General features: G+C 44.0%; 2 protein-coding genes and 1 long non-coding RNA gene across 3 annotated transcripts; 2 read left to right on the top strand and 1 right to left on the bottom strand.

Annotated features, from left to right (window-relative positions):
* The first annotated feature begins 8139 nt into the window (after positions 1-8139).
* Positions 8140-8916, top strand: LOC122331621. The gene is made up of 4 exons (XR_006248249.1): positions 8140-8321; positions 8563-8621; positions 8710-8778; positions 8852-8916. It is a non-coding gene; the product is annotated as an uncharacterized LOC122331621 (long non-coding RNA).
* Positions 8917-9144: 228 nt separating this feature from the next.
* LOC122331481 (putative nuclease HARBI1) lies at positions 9145-11119 on the bottom strand. Its single transcript, XM_043228923.1, is given in 7 exon segments — positions 9145-9161; positions 9361-9717; positions 9788-9905; positions 9969-10005; positions 10007-10079; positions 10192-10403; positions 11115-11119. Coding segments are annotated over 7 exon segments (819 nt in total).
* Positions 11120-11965: 846 nt separating this feature from the next.
* Positions 11966-18264, top strand: LOC122331531 (heat shock 70 kDa protein 12A-like). Its single transcript, XM_043229017.1, has 4 exons — positions 11966-12304; positions 12439-12663; positions 13974-14148; positions 16914-18264. The coding sequence occupies exons 1-4, from the start codon at positions 12020-12022 to the stop codon at positions 17975-17977; spliced, it is 1749 nt and encodes a 582-aa protein (XP_043084952.1). The 5' UTR covers positions 11966-12019; the 3' UTR covers positions 17978-18264.
* Positions 18265-18740: the final 476 nt, after the last annotated feature.

The following is an 18740-nucleotide window of genomic DNA, read 5'->3' as shown; positions in this document are numbered from 1 at the left end:
CTGTTCGGCCATTGAACCGAGTAAAAAGCCAATGCTTTCGACAGGGTGTAGAAGAAAGATTAATCGAAATGCGTCACAAACATGTCCAGGCTTGCTGCATCGCAATCGCACTGTTCAAAGCGTTCGCTGTTTCCTATTTCCCACTGTGCGTCGCTCGCGGAAACACGTCAAAATAAGAGTCCTCGCATAAGACCTTATACAATCGCGGCAGGCAAAATGAAACTTAAACAGAACATTAAAGAATCGCATAGATATAATATTAATAAATGCAAATGTCCATCATAAAATCACACACAGCCTCTAAGAGAGGCAGAACAATAGTACTGACTTTATAAATCATTTTATCTGAATTTTTATCCAATCTTTCCTGATTTTAGTTATATTTATTTAAATGTAACTGCTGATCCCTCTAGTTGTGATTTAGTTTGGATCATTAATTAACTATAATACTTCCTAGTTTCGACTTTTCATTCGTTAGGAGTCTGGGTCGCTTAGAGACCTTGTTTGGCCAGAACAGACTCACGACACATATGGGCTAGTCCAGGTCTTAGTCAGAGGCTACCCCGTAGATCATTTACCTTAATGCAGCCATTTCCTCAATAGACTCAAAAAGAGTAATTTTTCATGCTCTCCCTAAGTAATAGCATGATAAGCCAGTTTGGTGGCCAGAAGTCAAGATCTCAAAAACGTGCCCCTGGCTCAATCCATTGATCGTTTATCTAACTCACCCTAGCACACCAACAAAACCTCAGAAGTCACTAACCTACTAGAAAAGTTATTTCAGACAATATTAAAGTTAATCAAGATTCGTCACACTGGTAGAGAATGCAAGCAAGTTTGTGAAGGAAAACACTGGCAAGTGATCTCGTTTTCACCCCACATTTTTTTTCTTTCATACCCCAGCTTCCCGGTTGGCGCAGCGCTCCTCCCCAAATCATGGAGTAACTCTTGAAGACGTTTACTGAGGTCAGCATCCGGCAGCAGCAAATAGTTAAACACATGGCCACTCAACAGGACGAGGCCGAGCTGGAGCACCTAAGGCAGAGATCAAGATCAATGGAAAACACTATCAAGCCAGGGCGAGCATCCTGGCCCCAAGGCCAGGATGCTACGGTCCAAGGCTAAGATTTTAAGGTTTTCATCCCAATAACCTGTGTGTATGGTGAAACACGGCAAGTACCCGCTGACGTTGGCATTGTCAAGGACCTACCGGTACCTGTGCTGCTTGGACAAGACTGGCCAGGGTTCGACTGCCTGTTAGTCCAAGACGGAGGCAATCCACATCGCCCACATGCATCCAATGGCCGGACACCTCGGGGCCACTTATACTTGCCAACGAATTCGGGATCATCTTCAGTCGGGTCGGCATCCCCACCGAGATCCTGACTAACCAGGGTACCCCCTTCATGTCCCGGCTAATGGCTGACTTCTGCCGGCTGCTGCGGGTGAAGCACTTAAAGATCACTGTGTACCATCCTCAGACAGACGGTCTCGTAGAGAGCTTTAATCAGACTCTCAAGCAAATGCTACGATGCGTGGTGGCCGAAGACCGATGGGACTGGGACTTGATGCTCCCGTATGTGCTCTTCGGGACAAGGATGAGGGATGAGTCCCTCAGGCCTCAACTGGCTTCACCCCTTTTGAGCTCCTGTTTGGTCGGCAGCCCTGCGGCCTCCTGGATGTCGCCGAGGAGGTGTGGAAGCAGCAGCCGGCACCTCACCGCACCATTATCGAGCACGTTGGACAAGGACATGAGGGAAAGAATAGATCGCGTCATGCCATTAGTCCGCGAACACCTGAGCAAAGCTCAGCAAGCACAGCAGCGACACTACAATCGGGCAGCCCAACCACGGGAGTTTCATCCTGGAGACAAGGTACTGGTCCTCGTTCCCACCACCAACTGCAAGTTCCTTGCAACATGGCAAGGCCTCTATATGGTGATAGAACGAATTTGCCCGGTCACGTATCGACTGCACCAGCCGGGTCGCTGACCACCTCACATTAACCTATTCAAGAGATGGAGAGGGAACGAGGGCCTAGTGACCACCTTCATCTCCTTCGATCCCATGGTTGTTGACATCAACCCCCATCTCTCGGCTGCCCAGAAGGGGGAGCTCCAGCTCCTGGTCAGTCAGTTCTCTGCCAGGAGTCATTGTCCGGCAGCGGCCTTATTGGGTCCCTGAGGCTCGTCGGCAAGCTATTGAGGAGAAAAACCAACAGATGCTCAAGTTGGGGGTGATCGAACCGTCTCGTAGCCCTTTGTCCAGCCCTATCGTGATGGTCCCAAAACCTAAAGGCACCCTCCATTTTTGCAATCATTTTCGCCAGCTTAATAAGGTTTCGGAATTCGACGGGTACCTGATGCCCAGGGCAGAGAGACAGCAATAATCTTATATGGTGTAGTTCTCTAACCAGGCAGCAATGCAACTGCACAGGACGCTCTCATTGGTATAAAACATAGTCAGAATGGGTAGAGGGAGATGAGCTTTCCTCAGCCTCCTCAGGAAGTATAGGCACTGCTGGGCTTTCTTGGTGATGGAGCTGGTGTTAAGTGACCAGGTGAAGTTATCAGATGAACACCAAGGAATTTGGTGCTCTTAATGGTCTCCATCTTGGATCCATCGATGGACAGCGGAGAATGGTCACTCTGTGCTCTCTTGAAGTCAACAAGCATCTCCTTGGTCTTGTCAATGTTCAGAGATAGATTGTAGGCTCTACGCCATAAGCTGTGTAGCTTGCTGAAGCCAAATGTAGTCTAGTTTCTTATGCAGTGAACAGATGTTATACAGAAAGATGGAGGGGAGTGCCAGCCAACTAGGGTTAGCAATTAGCTTAGCGCAGACCCCGCCCATTTACCGCGTTTCCGTTTCCTCAAACACCGCTTGCAGCGTCCTCTTCCGCTATCAGGAGAAATCGAGGACTGAGGGCCTGGTCTGCACAGCAAGCTGTGCTCACAGAGTCTGTGTACAACACTTGTCACTGCATGATTTCTGAGCAGTTTCAGTGTCTGGTGATCGTAAGTGTGAACACAAGTGTTCCCTTTCAGTCGGTCACTCCGAGTCACAACGGATGACCGATGAATTAGGATCTCGCTTCGAGAGACCAATCAACTTTGAGTGTATCTAAACGAGCCAATTGAAGATTGGCATGCGCTAGTCGCATCCAGCTGCCGCTGATCACAGCGCGGGTATAAATAAGCAGCGGGTGCAGCGCATATTCAACTTTTCGCTTCGGAGCCGAGCATGACTGTTCTGCTCCAAAGACGATCTACGAGTGTTGGGAGTACGGCGTTTCAGCGGAGGTCGTTTTACTGCGTCGAGTGGATTGCCACAATCAGGCTGCACTACCCCCCTGTTTGTGTGCAAAACGGCTATCCCCTGTTGCCTCAGCACTAAAAGAGCATTCGCGTCTTTTTAAAGACGATGTTACGTCTGGCAAACTCGACGCGTCTTGGAAGATAGCGTGGGTCTTGCTTCAGACAACGTACACCCGTGTGTTTCTGGATGCGGTTGTTACCTGGTGTTAGGTGATGGTCACAATCGTTGCCTTGTGTGCCTGGGCTTAGCACGCTGAGGTGGCGGTTGTGGATGAATCATTTCCTTGCGGGGAGATGGTCATCTCGGAGTGATGGGCGGGCTCTGTCACCTTGAAAAAGGGGCGGAGCTTGTGTTTGCTCGACTTGGTTCTCATCCTGGCTGCAGACAGGTGGGCTCCATTTCGGGTTGTGACACAAAGCTTAAACTCTGCAACCAGTGGAGTTGCAAAAGGGGCAGTCTGGACCCTCACGTGGGGTATCAGCTGTACCCTCTCGGGCTCCCCCTGATGATCAGAAGTCAATCACTGCATCGGAAGGTGAGCCAGACATTTCTGGAAGTGAAGATCCGGTTTGCTCTGCGTCTACCAGGCGTTGAATGTACTGGATACAGATCTAGAAATGGTGGCTATGCTTGCCCAGGCCAAGTGGTGGTTTCATAGCAGAAGGAGAGGATTGTGAAGATTCCGCTTAGTGCGGTGATCCTGTGCTCCCCTCCTGGGCCTGCAGGTACTCGTCGGCTCTGAACGGCAGTGCCTTGTGTGGCCTGTGGACAAGCTGCGTCTGCAGTACACGCTTTGGCGTTGTTTGTTGCAGGTTAATCAGGCCAAGGCACTGAAGGATCTGCACAGGGGTGGTCATGACCCGGAAGTTCTGAAAGAACTCTGTATCGTGATGGACCTCGCACCACGAGCGACAAAGGTCACAACGCGGTCTCTGGGTTGTGTGATGGCCACTATGGTGGTCCAGAAATGCCATCTGTGGCTGTGTCTGGTCGACATGCGCGAGGTAGACAAGACACATTCCTTGAATGCCCCCATGTCCCAGACCAGCCTCTTCGGCGACGCAGTGGAGAACTTTGCCCAGCAGTTCTCCGCTGCCCAGAAGCAGACTGAGGTGACTAGGAAAAAAATAAGATACAACCTGCCTCGGTGTGCAGCTGCTGCCTCCACCCAGCCGCCGACGGCCTGCCTCAGCCAGCTCGTCGCCGAGGGTGCCCCCTGCTGCTGACCCCGTTCCCGTGCAGCCAACGCAGCAGCCAACGCAGCAGCCCCCATCTAGGCAGCACCGTGGAGCTGGCAGCAGGGCAGCCACCCAGCCTGTCCAGGCTCCTGCCAAACCTGGAGGAAAGCGCAGGTGCAAGAGGCCTCAGATCCGGGGATGGAGGGAGCTGCTCTGCAGGGCAGAGAATCTTGCCGCTACCTAAAACCTCGACAAGGGCAGTTTCCTCTGTCTCTGGGTCCCTAGGGAGAGCGAGAAGTTGAGCGGGCCAGTTCCGCACCACACTCGCGCTCTCTTCTTGGGCTAATATGCAGCAGTGGGAAGACTGGGAGGACGAACCAACGGCCTACCCGCCTCACTTCTGCGGGGATGCAGGTAAGAGTTGCACACACTCAGACCCCGCTTCGGACCGGCCACGAGACGCCCGAGCCGGGTCCCTCCACTCCCCCTCGCTGCCCCATCGCCTGCACGTCAGTGGTTCTGCTCGAGCCGCTAGTTCGGTCTCTGGATGCCTGGTTGAATCTTCCCAGGCTATCCCGGTGGCTCCTGCGAACCCTTCGACTCGGCTATATGATTCAGTCCACCCGGCGTCCCCCCAAGTTCAGTGGGATCCGCTATATGTCAGTGAACAATGCGGGTGCCCCTGTCTTGTGTGCAGAGATTGCTGTCCTTCTAGTGAAGGCACGATAAAGCCGGTTCCTCCAGCCGATATGAGGTCGGGGCTCACAGCCCATACTTCATAGTGCCCAAGAAAGGCGGTGGGTTACGACCGATGTTGGATCTGCGAGTCCTGAACCAAGCACTCCCGTTCAGGATGTTGACACAGAAACGCCTATTCAGGGCGTCCGTCCCCAGGATTGGTTGCAGCGATCGACCTGAAGGACACGTACTTTCATGTGTTGGCTGGGGGGCCACGTACAACGGGCATGCAGTGTCAGGGGTTTGGACAGGCCCTCAACTGCAATGGCACATCAACTGCCTAAAGTTGCTGGCAGTACATCTCGCCCTAGGCAGTCTCAAGAACTGCCTTTGAGGCCAGCATGTACCAGTCTGCACGGACAACATACTGACCGTTGCGTACATCAACCATCAAGGTGGTCTACGCTCCCGTCGTATGTCGCAACTAGCCCACCACCTCCTCCTCCTATGGAGTCAGAAGTTCTGAGGTCGCTTCACGCCATTCACATTCCAGGAGTGTGCAACCAGGCAGCCGACGAGCTGTCGCGAGCTGCACTACCCGGAGAATGGAGACTCCATTCCGGGCGGTACAGCTGATTGGGAACATTTCTGAGCCGCTCAGGTAGACCTGTTTGCCTCTCCAGAGACTTCCCATTGCCCACTGGCACACAAGGGAGCAAGGGTTGGAGCGAAGGCTGTCTCCCTCCACCCTTAAAGTCTACGTGGCTGCAATCGCTGCAAATCATGACCCCATAGATGGGAGGTCTGTGGGTAAGCATGGCCTGATTATCAGGTTCCTGAGGGAAACCAGGAGGTTGAATCCTCCACGGCTCCCAACAGTACCTTCTTGGGACCTGTCTGTAGTGCTGACAGCACTGCAGTAGGCTCCGTTTGAACCTTTGCCAGCAGTTGGGCTAAAGTTCTTTTTATCTATGAAGACATTGCTCTTCATTGGCCTCCATCAAGAGGGTAGGGGACCTGCAGGCTTTTTCGGTCGACGATTCGTGCGTACAGTTGGGCTCGTGGATTCCCAGGTAACACTGAGGCCACGGCCCGGCTACGTGCCCAAGGTTCCCACTACCCCCTTCAGAGATCAGGTGGTGAACCTTTAAGCGCTGCCCCTGGAGGAGGCAGACCCAGCCCTGACGTTGCTTGTCCTGTCCGAGCACTAAGATGCTACGTTGACCGGACACAAAGCTTCAGGACCTCAGTCCAGCTCTCGTTTGTCACAGAGGCCGGCAGAAGGGGAGTGCCGTCTCCAAGCAGAGGATGGCTCACTGGATAGTGGACGCCATTACCCTGGCCTACCAAGCACAGGGTATGCCCTGCCTCCCCTCAGGTTGCAGGCACACTCAGCAAGTGTTGCATCGTCCTGGGCGGTGGCTGACAGATTGTACAGCTGCGGGCTGGGCGACCCCCAACACGATCGCTAGATTCTATAGCCTACCTGTGGAACCGATATTCTCCTGTGTTCTCACCTCAAACGGGTAGAAGCACTGAGAGACCTGGTTTCGGGTCGGCTTGTCAACCGCTCCAGAGCGTCCATACAGTAGACCCTGTCGAGCTCCTCCATTCCCCTCGGCAGCCAGATGGTAGGTTTTGGTAGGGATCCCATCTAAGAGGGTTCAATCACTCTAATTTTCCATGGTCATCCGGTGTATTCGTGACTCCTACGGAGTGACCGACTGAAAGGTGGGAACGCCTCGGTTGGGTAGTGTTTATGTAACCCTCGTTCCCTGAAGAAGGGAACGGAGACGCCACGCCCCGACGTGACTCGCCACGAAAGGTGCTGCACGTATGCAACTCTGCTGAAGGGGCCGGGTCACTAGCTCGGCTCCTCAGCGAAAACCTGAATATGCGCTGCACCCGCTGCTTATATATACCCGTGCTGTGATCAGCGGCAGCTGGATGCGATTAGCGCATGCCAATCTTCAATTGGCTTGTTTAGATACACTCGAAGTAGATTGGTCTCTCGAAGAGAGATCCCAATTCGTCTGTCATCTGACGTGACGTCTCCGTTCCCTTCTTCAGGGAACGAGGGTTACATATGTAAACGAGACATTATTAGTGTCCATACCGTATGAGAAGAACAGTTTGTCCAATTTTCTCACGCAGTGGTGTCAAATGGCTCAGCAACCAGCATTAAACAGAAGACAACAAACAAAATTTTGTTGCATTTGCATCTATTGACTTACACTCCATTCTTCGTAAATACAGCGGAAACCAGCCTGAGGTATCAAGACATTCTTGCTGCCCATTACATTCCAAACCACAGGAGAGGGAAAATTCTTCAGCAGGATGGTGCTCCTTCTCATACTTCAGCCTCCGCATTAAAGTTCCTGAAAGCAAAGAAGGTCAAGGTGCTCCAAAATCTTCTACTAAAGCACAAGATAAACAATATAGCTACAGGCAGGCAGAAAATAACCACACATACAAACACCGACCGGACAAACTGAACTGAAACAAACTGGACACAAAGCAAATTACCCAATTAACAAGACACCGCTGAACACAATGAGAGAATCAACAGAAATTAGTACACATAGAGCACAAGGGAGAAGAAAACATAAAACAGAGAGTCCAACTATGTGACACTTAGCAAAGTATGACCTTTCGGTCTTAATTAAATATATAAAAATCAAGGCAGTGATAAGATTTTATTTTGGTAAAATAAGCATAATCTAGAGGCCTTTGACTTTCATATAAGCCACATCTGATTCTAAATGACAAACTAAAATTCAAGTTATTATTTGTTGTTCCTACAACTTGGATAGGTGACAAGATTTTTGAGCTTCAAGCCAATCCTGTTCTTAACACTGTTGTAAGTCAAAATGAAACACAAAAACATTCTGCAAAAAGGTAATATTTGATTACACAATTACTGAACTATTATTATAACAGGATTTAGTATATTCATTCAGTCATGTAGCTAATAGAAAGAAGATTGAAGCCCGTTTAACTGGCGGGGGCCCATCACCACCTCCCCTCACCCCATCTGAGGAGCTGGCTCTGTCCCTTAATAAAGGGCGACCAGTGGTTGCTGGCATTCCAGGGGACAGTTCATCACACACAGCATGCACCACAAGTGATGGTGAAAAAATGGTGCAATGTGAGTTTACCTCTATGATTTGTTTTAATTTTTTGTCCTAATAAATGACTATCTCTGTCACTTAAAGGCTTTTTGAACAAGATAAATGTTTTATGTAGGCTTATTTTATTTAACTGCATATGATGTATTGATGTATAGGCTACTGTGATTTTAGACTGACATGTTGCTCTTTTCATGTATTATTTTATGTAATATTATATTTGATAATATTGAGAATTTGATGGGTTGTGTGTTCTTATAGACACTGATGGTCGGATTGTATTATTGGACTCTCCAGAAAGAACACAGTCTGTCACAGTTGTAAGTGATTTGTTGTCAGGTACCTTTAGTTGCTTTTAGGTTTTGTTTTTTTTGCCAGATAATGTATACTTGAATATTTTTCCTGTAGGATGAAGATGACGATGAAGAGACCACATCTGCTGTGACAGAAGTGGACAATGCTGGTAGATCCACTGAGGTATGATGCGTACCATTATAATGTATTGCCCCTTTTTGCATTAGAGTAACAAACTGTCATTGTCCTTTCACAGTACATACCTAGGGGTTTGCCCACAGATGAGGGTCCTTCAACCTCAGCACACAATCTAAGCAGGGTAACAGTTTGTATCCAGGTGTCCATATTTTAATTATATTGTCTGACCAAACAATCTCATTAATTTTTTTCCACCTTCCTAGTTGCCAGCAAAGGAGCTGTATAAGGTCCATCTTCAAAAACAAATAAGGAAAAGTGACATGGAGATGGACCTTATACAGCTTCAAATGGAAGAGAAAAGGCTCCTCGTTAAAAAAGCAGCACTTGAAATTGAATTACTGGAGCATCGCCTTAAGGTGAGAACTTGTCTGAATATTCTGTCAGAACAATCTGTTGCATGATAAAAGTGTTGGGTGCATGTATATATGTATATATCTGTGTGTATGTATAAAGCAGCATAAAAAAAAAAAAACATTTATTGAATTTTACTTGTATTTTTTTTCAGGAAATAAAGAAATGAAGTGCCTGGCAGACCAGTGCAAAAAAACTAATAAAAGTAATTTTGACAGATCCTGTCTCTCAAAAGTCTTCCATCTCTGTTGGTCTGTAAAATCTGTAGATGTTCCTCTGGGCCATCTTCCTCAATACAAGGAGGGTGGCTCTCTCCTCTTATAGTGGCAATATTGTGAAGCACAACACAAGCCACTATAATGTCACATGCCCTCTCTGGAGTAACCCGGAGCCCACGCAGACACTGAAACCGAGATTTGAGGATCCCTATAGTCATCTCCACCTTGGCCCGTGTTCGGCTGTGAGCCAGGTTAAAGCGTGTCTGTGGTCCAGGCTCAGGTTCAGGGTAGGGTGTCATTAAATAGAGCAGACAAGGGTATCCTCTGTCCCCCAGGAAGTAACCATTGTACTGTCCTGTAACGATTGAAGTGTACAACACAAATATAGTAAAAAGGAAAAAGAAATTGTATAAAGTAAAACATACCCTGCTGAAATGCCTGGCATAATGATGACTCGCGGAAAATTCTGGCATCATGCACAGATCCTGACCATTTTGCCTCGACATTATAATATATAATTATTTGGATTGCCTCATATATTACCTATGTAGTGGAAAAAGTAATGACTTTAATGATTTTAAGAAGGGAAAAAAGTTAAGTTGTTACCTGCACATTGATACTATGAACAGATTTCCTATTGACAGTCTCCCTCATTTATTGATGGAGCTTTAATAGGAATGTGAGTGCCATCAATGAATCCAATTACATTTGGAAACCCTGAAACAGAAAGTTATGGAAGTATGAAGTATGTGTGCGCATAATGAATACATGTATAGATATCAATAATATGATTAAATATGCGTCATAGACTTTACTACAAAGGACAAACCTGCCACTCTGTGGACTTCGTCTTTAATAACAAGCAGAGGTTTATGGCCAGGGAACCGTACAAACGTGGCTAAGAACTGTTTAAGTGCCAGACATACTGAACGAACGGCTCGACACACAGTGGCCTTTCCCACATGCTCCGAATCTCCCACACTGTACAAAAAATGGCCAGACGCAAAAAACCTAAGTGCTATGCACAAAATGTTTTCTGTGCTAAGCGCAGAACCTCAGTTTGTCACATTTGCGATATATGCGGTTTTAAAAGACGTGTTAAATAAACAAAGGAATCTTTTGAAAAACGATAACGCTCTTTCAAATATTCATTGGGGTATGCAAACACGTCAATATGTGGTCTTATAACCCTCTCCCGACGAAAAAAACCTTGTATAAGTTGTGCTTCTACGTCCACAGGATCCTCCTCAAAAGGGCACACCATACTCACCAACCTTCTGAAACGAAGTTACTCTGAAACATAACCTGCTCCCGAGCAGAGTCAGTTGCAGAGTCAGTTGTTATGGTTACATACATACCCAGAAAGTTACCTCGGTTTTTGGAACTGAAAGTTGAGGTTATCCACGAACTTACCCTTAAACATACCCAGGTATGTCACATAACCTGCTTTCTGAAATACCCCCCCGGTCTCTTAAAAAGAAGCTAAAAAAAGTTTCCAACAATACCAAATCTGTTGAGGACTAATCAATGGTCTTTTCCAATTGTCAATAATGCTCAAGACTGAAGGGTTCCAGATGCCAAAATAAGACTTTGTTGAACACAGCAAAACCCGTTAGTCCCATAATCTGAGCTCTTCTTTGTTTGGGCAGCCATATTTATACACTGATTTTGACCAAATATTTACAACTTGGCCTATGATTGGCCTTAACCTATTAGTTTTGCCAAAATGTTTTCTTACTGCCATTGGTTTACCTCATTCTTTTTCCAGATTACTTTATTCTTATACTCTCTCTGGATGCAGGTGTCCTTATGGGCCGTTTATCATACGTGTTTGTGCCATCCTTGAGATAATCTTGGAAGTCATCCAAATTTCACTACTTCATTCCAGTTCATAGGTATTGTCTAAAACTCCTAAAACTCACAGGTTATTTTAAGATATCCTGCATTGAAATAATCATTAAACAATTGGCATATTGATTAGTACATTGATTATAATTATTACCATAGACATCATTTTCAACAAAATTTCACAGCACCAGCTGCCAGCTCTCACCATATTGCTGCATAAAGCACAATATAATAATATAACACACACATTTTGGAAGACACAGTTACTCAACTACAAAACAGAAATCACTCTAACATGAGTCAGACACAACCAACAGCAAAAACAGGTTTGCCTACATAAATTAAATTGATAAACTTACTTGAACTCCTCAGTGGTTGCAAAACCAACTTCTACTGGAGCATGAACTGTTTAATTTAGACTTGCATCTTTAAGATAGTTTAAAATATGTTTATGTCCAATTATATGAGCCATTTAACATGTTTTGAACGTTAATGAATATATAGGAACAACTTTTAATTTTATTTGACTTTGGTTTACTTTCATGTTAAAAAAGAATTTTCAAAAAAATGTAAATCATCTATTCTTGCTTAGTGATAAGTGACTAAATCATAAAACCTAAGGTTGTTAGTATTGAACATTAACTATATATGTCCGCTTCATATTTTTAGAAGACAAGCCCATTTTTTGTGGGAGGGTCAATAAAAGTGAAAGTAGGCTTTGTGAATATAAATGAGAGAAGGCACAAACTGTACTGTTCATTTGTCAAGAAGGTAAAATCTCTGAAACACAGCAGCTCTCTTATAACACAATGGCACAATTTCTTTACGTTGCTATAGATTTAGGAAAATCATTCAGCGGATATGCCTTCAGCTTTAAGACTGATAAACGTCTAGAACAAATTAGGATTCCTACCTGGGGTATGAAGCAAGGTCTAAAAACCTTCAAAACCCCCACCTGCATTTTGTTTGATGAAGAACAGAACTTCAAGAAGTTTGGTTATGATGCCATGCAAACATACACCATGTTGATGAAAAAAGAAACAGCAAAGAAACATTATCTATTTGAACACTTCAAAATGGAGCTGTATAATAAAGTAAGTTCTTTTACATTTGCAATTATACTTTTTTTGTTATGCATTTTATCATACCATATTATTTATCTGTGAAAGATTAATTTGATGCACTTTCATTGAATAACATTAATGTAATAAACACTTTTGTTGTAAAGGAAATCCACAGAGATTTGATGATCACAGAATCAAATGGGAAAACAATGAAGGCTATAAAGGTTTTCTCTGAGAGTCTGCGATACCTGAAGGATCATGCACTGGACAAAATTGAACAAAACACTGAAGGACAAAAGTTCACTGCATCTGATGTGACGTGGGTGTTAACAGTTCCTGCTATCTGGCATGCGGCAGCTAAACAATTCATGAGAGAAGCAGCTGTTGAGGTGAGTTAAAATAAAAATGTGAATATTAGATACTTATTAAAACTCATCATGTACAAATAAAAGTGTAAGGGGCCCCCTTTTCCTGCAGAACGACGCCCTGTTCGCCTTGTTAAAAATCACTAATATTTATTAATCTTTTGTGTTTCGCTTATACATAATTTTATCTGGTCCCTCTGATCCTCTAGTTGTGATTAAATTTGGATCATTAATTAACTATAATACTTTCTAGTTTCGACTTATCATTCGTTAGGAGTCTAGGTCGCTTAGAGACCTTGTTTGGTCAGAACAGACTCACAACACATCTGGGCTAGTCCAGGTCTTAGTCAGAGGCTACCCCGTAGATCGCTTACCTTAATGCAGCCATCTCCTCGATAGACTCAAAAAGAGTAGTTTTTTATGCGTTCCCTAAGTAATAGCATGCTAAGCCAGTTTGATGGCCAGAAGTCAAGATCTCAAAAACGTCCCCCCGGCTCCATCCATCAATCGTTGATCTGACTCACCCTAGCACACCAACAATGAGGAAAACCTCAGAAGTCACTAACCTACTAGAAAAGTTATTTCAGACAATATTATAAGTTAACCAAGATTAATGTTTATTTTGCCAGGCGAGAATAGGTTTCAAATTGGTATAATTCATAGACATTTGCGCAACTGATCAGCAGTACAAAAATAACACAAAACAAAATAAAACAAACTTTTAGGTCATTATACCTGGTCTTTAAAAAGTACATAGTGTAGTGTGTGAGGACACACACCACACTACGGGCCGATCTGGCTACAGAATCACTCCTTGTTGTGTTTTGTCACTTTCCTTATATACTCAGACCAGACAAAGAGATACCAAATGTAGTTGTATAAACCTTTTGGTGTTTAGGTTCCCGTGCTCCAGTGTCACACCTGGCTGGAACACGTTCAGAGACCCAAAAGGAGGACACACCTCCTTCTCAACAGAACACAGTTCTACCAACTTCTTAATCTTCTCCATAATATAAATGATTACTGTGAAGTTGAGACCAATTTACCAATCACACTGAGATCTTTTCAAATGAGACCAAACATGAGAGTGAATAACAATAGGTTCATAAGACACATGACATATAATGCCTTATTCCTAATGAACATGAAGGGTGTCATAAAAGCAGCAGGGAGGGGTGTATTGTTTACTCTCTTTTTGAAGTCCTTGTTCTTTTGGATATCCCTTCTCAGATTAGTCTTATTGCATTTACGGGTTTTTGATTCTCCTTACAAAAGTACATTTACTTGTTCTTCTGTAAGACAGAATAAATTAAATGAAAATATTAATCATGCAGGCAGGTCTTGTGACGGATTCTACACCTGAAAGACTCATCATTGCTCTGGAATCAGAGGCTGCGTCTGTGTTCTGTAAGCAGCTACCAAGTGATGGTTTCATAGCAGAAGGAGAGGATTGTGAAGAAAAATTGGAGCAGAAACCAGGAAGCCAGTACATGGTTGTAGATTGTGGAGGTACACCGCTAAAATTCCTTTAAAATCCTACTACACATTTACATACAGATTACTTTTTCTTTACAGTTTACAGTGTACCTTTTTTGTAAGAATTGTGTACCTCTGAAATTTATACTTGTGAGTATAAGTTAACTATAAGAAATGACATCCCTGTCATTGTATTCTTCTACTTTATAATGTACAGTGCTTTGATGCAACCTGTGTTGTTAAAAGCGCTATATAAATAAAAATTATTGATTGATTGAAAAAATGAAAAACTAAAAATTCATTATAGGTTCATTATAGGAACATCTATAGACGTTCCCCAGTGTTCCAGTCTTACGAATGGGTAGTATTGACAAGAGTAGCTGGCTTCTTGTGGTCAAGCCCTACACCGATAGACTGAGGGGGCTTGTGGCATCCATGGGATTTTGTTAGGGATCCCAATTCGACGTGATTTTGACTGTACCTCCGCTGAAGGGACCGTGTCACTAGCTCGGCTCCTCAGTGAAAACCTGAATATGCGCTGCATCCGCTGCTTATTTATACTCACATTGTAATCAGCGGCAGCTGGATGCGATTAGTGCATGCCAATTTTCAATTACACTCAAAGTAGATTGGTCTCTCGAAGCGAGATCCCAATTCGTCAGTCATCTCTCCGTTGTCTCCATGTCTCCGTTCCCTTCTTCCGGGAACGAGGGTTACATATATAACCGAGATGTTATTTCATATAGCACCTTTAAAAGTTGCATTCTCAAAGCACTGTACGTGAAAGCTTTCATAAAGTACAACACAACAATATAGAACAGTAAACTATAAATTCAACAAAAAAGGAATCACTAACAATACATAAAAAATTAATAGCATTCCTAAAACAGAATATTTTGAGACAAGTAGCATTCTGAGGTCTGCTGGGAGACATTTAATGTCTCACAGTGTCAGGGTGTTTGTTGAATACTTTATAACATACAAAATCACAAAATACCAAAGTAGTGTTAGTGTTAGCACTATGAATGAATGTTTGGCACAAAGGTATATTACTGTTTAAGTGTTTAGTGTTCGGATCAGTATGTTCAACCATGTGTCCTTGACCTTTGTTGTGTTGGGGCAGGAGGAGCTAATGACAGACACAGTGAGTGTGTCGTCAGGCCTCGGAGAGGTCGTTTTATTAATAAAATACAAAATAAATTGTCCAAGGGAAAGGGAAAGTGTCCAAAATAAATGGGGGAACTGGTATCCTCATTGTGACCCTTATCTGGATCACAATAGGGATCCAGGTAAGGGTCACAGGAGGGAAGGGTCCAGGTAAGGGGCGGAGTCTGGCGGCCACACGCACTCCCCTCTCTGGTCCAGGGCGCGAGGGGCGACGCCTTCTTCCAGCGGCTTCTCTTGGCTTCCTCCAAACGGCAGTCAAAGGGGATGAACAGCCCGGCATCCTGGCCCGTCAGTTGTACACGTGTGCAGTCATCACCAGGACTACAGGTACGACGGCTCGCAAGTCCCTTCATGCACCCTTCCGGGACCCATGAGGACACCAGCGTGCCTGCACGAGGAAGAGACCGGTCTCTCGAGGAGAGGCGTGCTCGGTATTTAATGGCGGCGGTGACAAGTCTCGAAACACCTCAGGTGTGCCTCGTCACACGCCGCCAGACCTGACCAATACCACGCCCCTTCTCTCAGACACGCCCACTCCCGTCTGAAGCCTGGTGAAGGGCGGCGAATAAAGGACGGGGTGATGATGACACTCAAGGGGACGAATCAACTGAGTTGTTACAGTGTATAATTAATAATCAAAAATCCACATGATTCTACTGTTCTCACACATTCATATTGATGGCCCGTTATGGGAGGTCCTTTGTCTCACTCCCTCGCATACATCTTTTTAACCCAAATCATATCTTACAAAAGTTAAATCAATATATTGTTTTCTGTGAATGAGTGAACAGTAATTTTGTAGCAAAAAATATAGTCTATCACAACCAGTTCTCAAATCTGTTTTATGGCTTCATTTCAGTGATTTAAAAATCTTTGCTGAAACATTGTTTTCTCAAAAACACAAACATGTACGTTTATGCTGCTCACATATTATTGAAGACAAGTTTTGTGCTGAATACAGTGTAGTTAAGCTGTAGCCATTAATATGTTCAAGATTTTAAAATAAAAAACAAATGTCAGGGCCCCAAAATCCTCAGACCCCAGCGGGTGAATCCAGCATTCACATACTGACTGGGAGACACGTTCTGTGAGCCTGCTTTGAGTGTGCCTGTACTGTGACGAGGTGAAGAATCACACAACAAGGAGAGCTCAAGAAAATAACCCCCAGCAGGTGGATTTATTAATAACAAAAGTGATGATACGTGAAAAAGTGGCCAAATGAAAGGTTCTGGTGCTGAGGTGTTCTCTCTTCCTGTTCCCGGTCTGCTGCAGTGGGTCTGTGCCGTGGGGAGTGAGTCTGATCGGTTACACACTGCTATCTGAGAAAGAAACCATGAGACAAGTGTTATACTCAGTTGGCTTAAAGACATTTCTCAGACACCGGCGTCCTCGTGTTGCTTATAAAGCCAGTCCTTGATGATTTGCAGCTGTCACCAATCAGCCGGTGAGGGGTGGGGCCGGGTCCTTCTTGTTGGTCCAATGTCCAATTCAAGAAAAAATTGCATCTGTTGCAATTTCGAGTTCTCTATAAATCTACTTCAAACCTTACATGTAACTATATAGAAAATATGAGTACACAAGTAGATACCAGAGATATCATTTATTATATATAGTTTTTTTGTATCTTGCAGGTGGTATTATTGACATAACGGTCCACGAGGTGCTGGATGACGGCAAACTGAAGGAGCTGCACGCTGCAACAGGAAATGACATGGGTGGACAGTCAGTAGACAAGAATATTATGTCTTTTCTAAAAGATGTTTTCTCAGAGGAAATATTTGAGAAATTTGAGAATGAACACCCAAGTGAAGCACGTAACCTGAAGTATGGCATTGCACTTATAAAATCTTGTGATGATGTTGTGAGGATTCCATGTCCTAGCAGCTTACAAACACTCGCTAAAGATAAACAGAGCATGGAAAGTTATTTTGAGGATGTTCAGGGAGCAGAGTGGGATGATGGTGGAATATTCATTGAACCAGAAAAGCTAAAAAGCTTCTTTGATACCAGCTTGAGTGCTATAGAAAGCACAATTAATCAGATCCTTAAAAACACAGAGCTGAAGATTGAGTACATGTTGTTGGTAGGAGGCTATGCTCAGTGTTCTTTTCTGAGGAAATTCATGAAGAAACGATTTGGCAGCGTATACAAAGTACTTTGCCCTGTTGAACCTCAGGAAGTAATTTTAAAGGGAGCAATCCTGTACGGAAAAACACCTTCCGTGGTTAAATCTCGTATTAGTGCTCTCACATATGGGTTCTGTATATGTGAATTATTTGATGAAACCAAACACAGGGGCAAAAGCATATATAGAAACACAGAAGGAAAAGTGTTCTGTGATGTCTGCTTTGACCAGCTTGTCAGCAGAGGAGAGTCAATTGAATGCGATGAAGTCCGTACTTTCATAAGAAGCCCAGCAGATCCACTACAAACAGAGGTAAAATTTACGTTTTACAGCTCTGGAAGGCAAAAAGTAAAGTTTGTGGATGAATGGGGAGTAGAAGAGACTGGTTCTTTATCAGTTAACATACCTATCGCTGACAAAGACGCAAAGCGACAGGTCAGGTTGGAGATAAAATTTGGCTCCACTGAAATGCAGGCCACTGCTACTGATTTAGGATCAGGTGAAACAAGAACAACCAAACTGGACTTCATGAGTGAACAAATCCATACCCAAAATAAAATATGTGCCTGAATACAGTAAAAGCAAAATAAAATAAATAATAAAAAAAGAAAATATGAATCATATTTAACCATATAAATGTTAAAATTGTTACAACACATTGCAAGTAAAATGTCCCAAAAAAATACTAATAACAAAGTAAATCCATTTGAAAATTTCTACCTTTCTGTTGGCAGATTAAGATGTCTTAGTCTGAGACCACAGGGATGGCCAGCAATGACGATTCTTTACAAAGATAAATTAATTAATTATATTAACTTGATTATCCAATAAATTAACATACTATTGCAAATATTGTATATTGTGTCTGTTTTTTTCCTACAAAAACGATGGTGACTTGATAAAAACATAACGGTTCAGTGTGTTATATTATACTGCATTTCTATCAATAAGCCTTCCTAAATATAACAGACTGCACATTTGATCAGTTTGAAATGATCTGTAATTAATTTTGCTTGTGTGTAAATGCTGTTGCATAAATATATTTTTTATAAACATTTTAGTTAACATGTCCTTTTATTTCACACATTTAATCCTACGATTATTCAGGTAGATTAAGGATTGTCCAATTTTGTCTAAACCATAAAATGATGTAATTGCATATCTGTGATGCATGACAGATTACTCTATTCTCCACATTGCTGTCTGTGCCTGGCCTTCCTCCTCGTCATCATAGTCTTTGTCTGCCTCACCTCCACTTAATTCTGCATCATGCTCTTTTCACCCATATGTACGTTCTCAATAACTTTTGTGGTTATTATAAACCATCAAACAT

The sequence above is a fragment of the Puntigrus tetrazona genome, unplaced genomic scaffold (genome assembly GCF_018831695.1).
Source record: "Puntigrus tetrazona isolate hp1 unplaced genomic scaffold, ASM1883169v1 S000000001, whole genome shotgun sequence".
Classification (NCBI taxonomy): Eukaryota; Metazoa; Chordata; class Actinopteri; order Cypriniformes; family Cyprinidae; genus Puntigrus; species Puntigrus tetrazona.
This window is presented reverse-complemented; position numbering and strand designations above follow the sequence as displayed.

What these genes read in the sequence shown, in the direction of transcription:
- LOC122331531 (XM_043229017.1), top strand. Translation starts at nt 12,020, where the DNA reads ATGGCACAATTTCTTTACGTTGCTATAGATTTAGGAAAATCATTCAGC. An exon ending in AAATGGAGCTGTATAATAAA is followed by an intron (nt 12,305 to 12,438) that starts GTAAGTTCTTTT and finishes TTTGTTGTAAAG; the next exon opens with GAAATCCACAGAGATTTGAT. An exon ending in CATGGTTGTAGATTGTGGAG is followed by an intron (nt 14,149 to 16,913) that starts GTACACCGCTAA and finishes TGTATCTTGCAG; the next exon opens with GTGGTATTATTGACATAACG.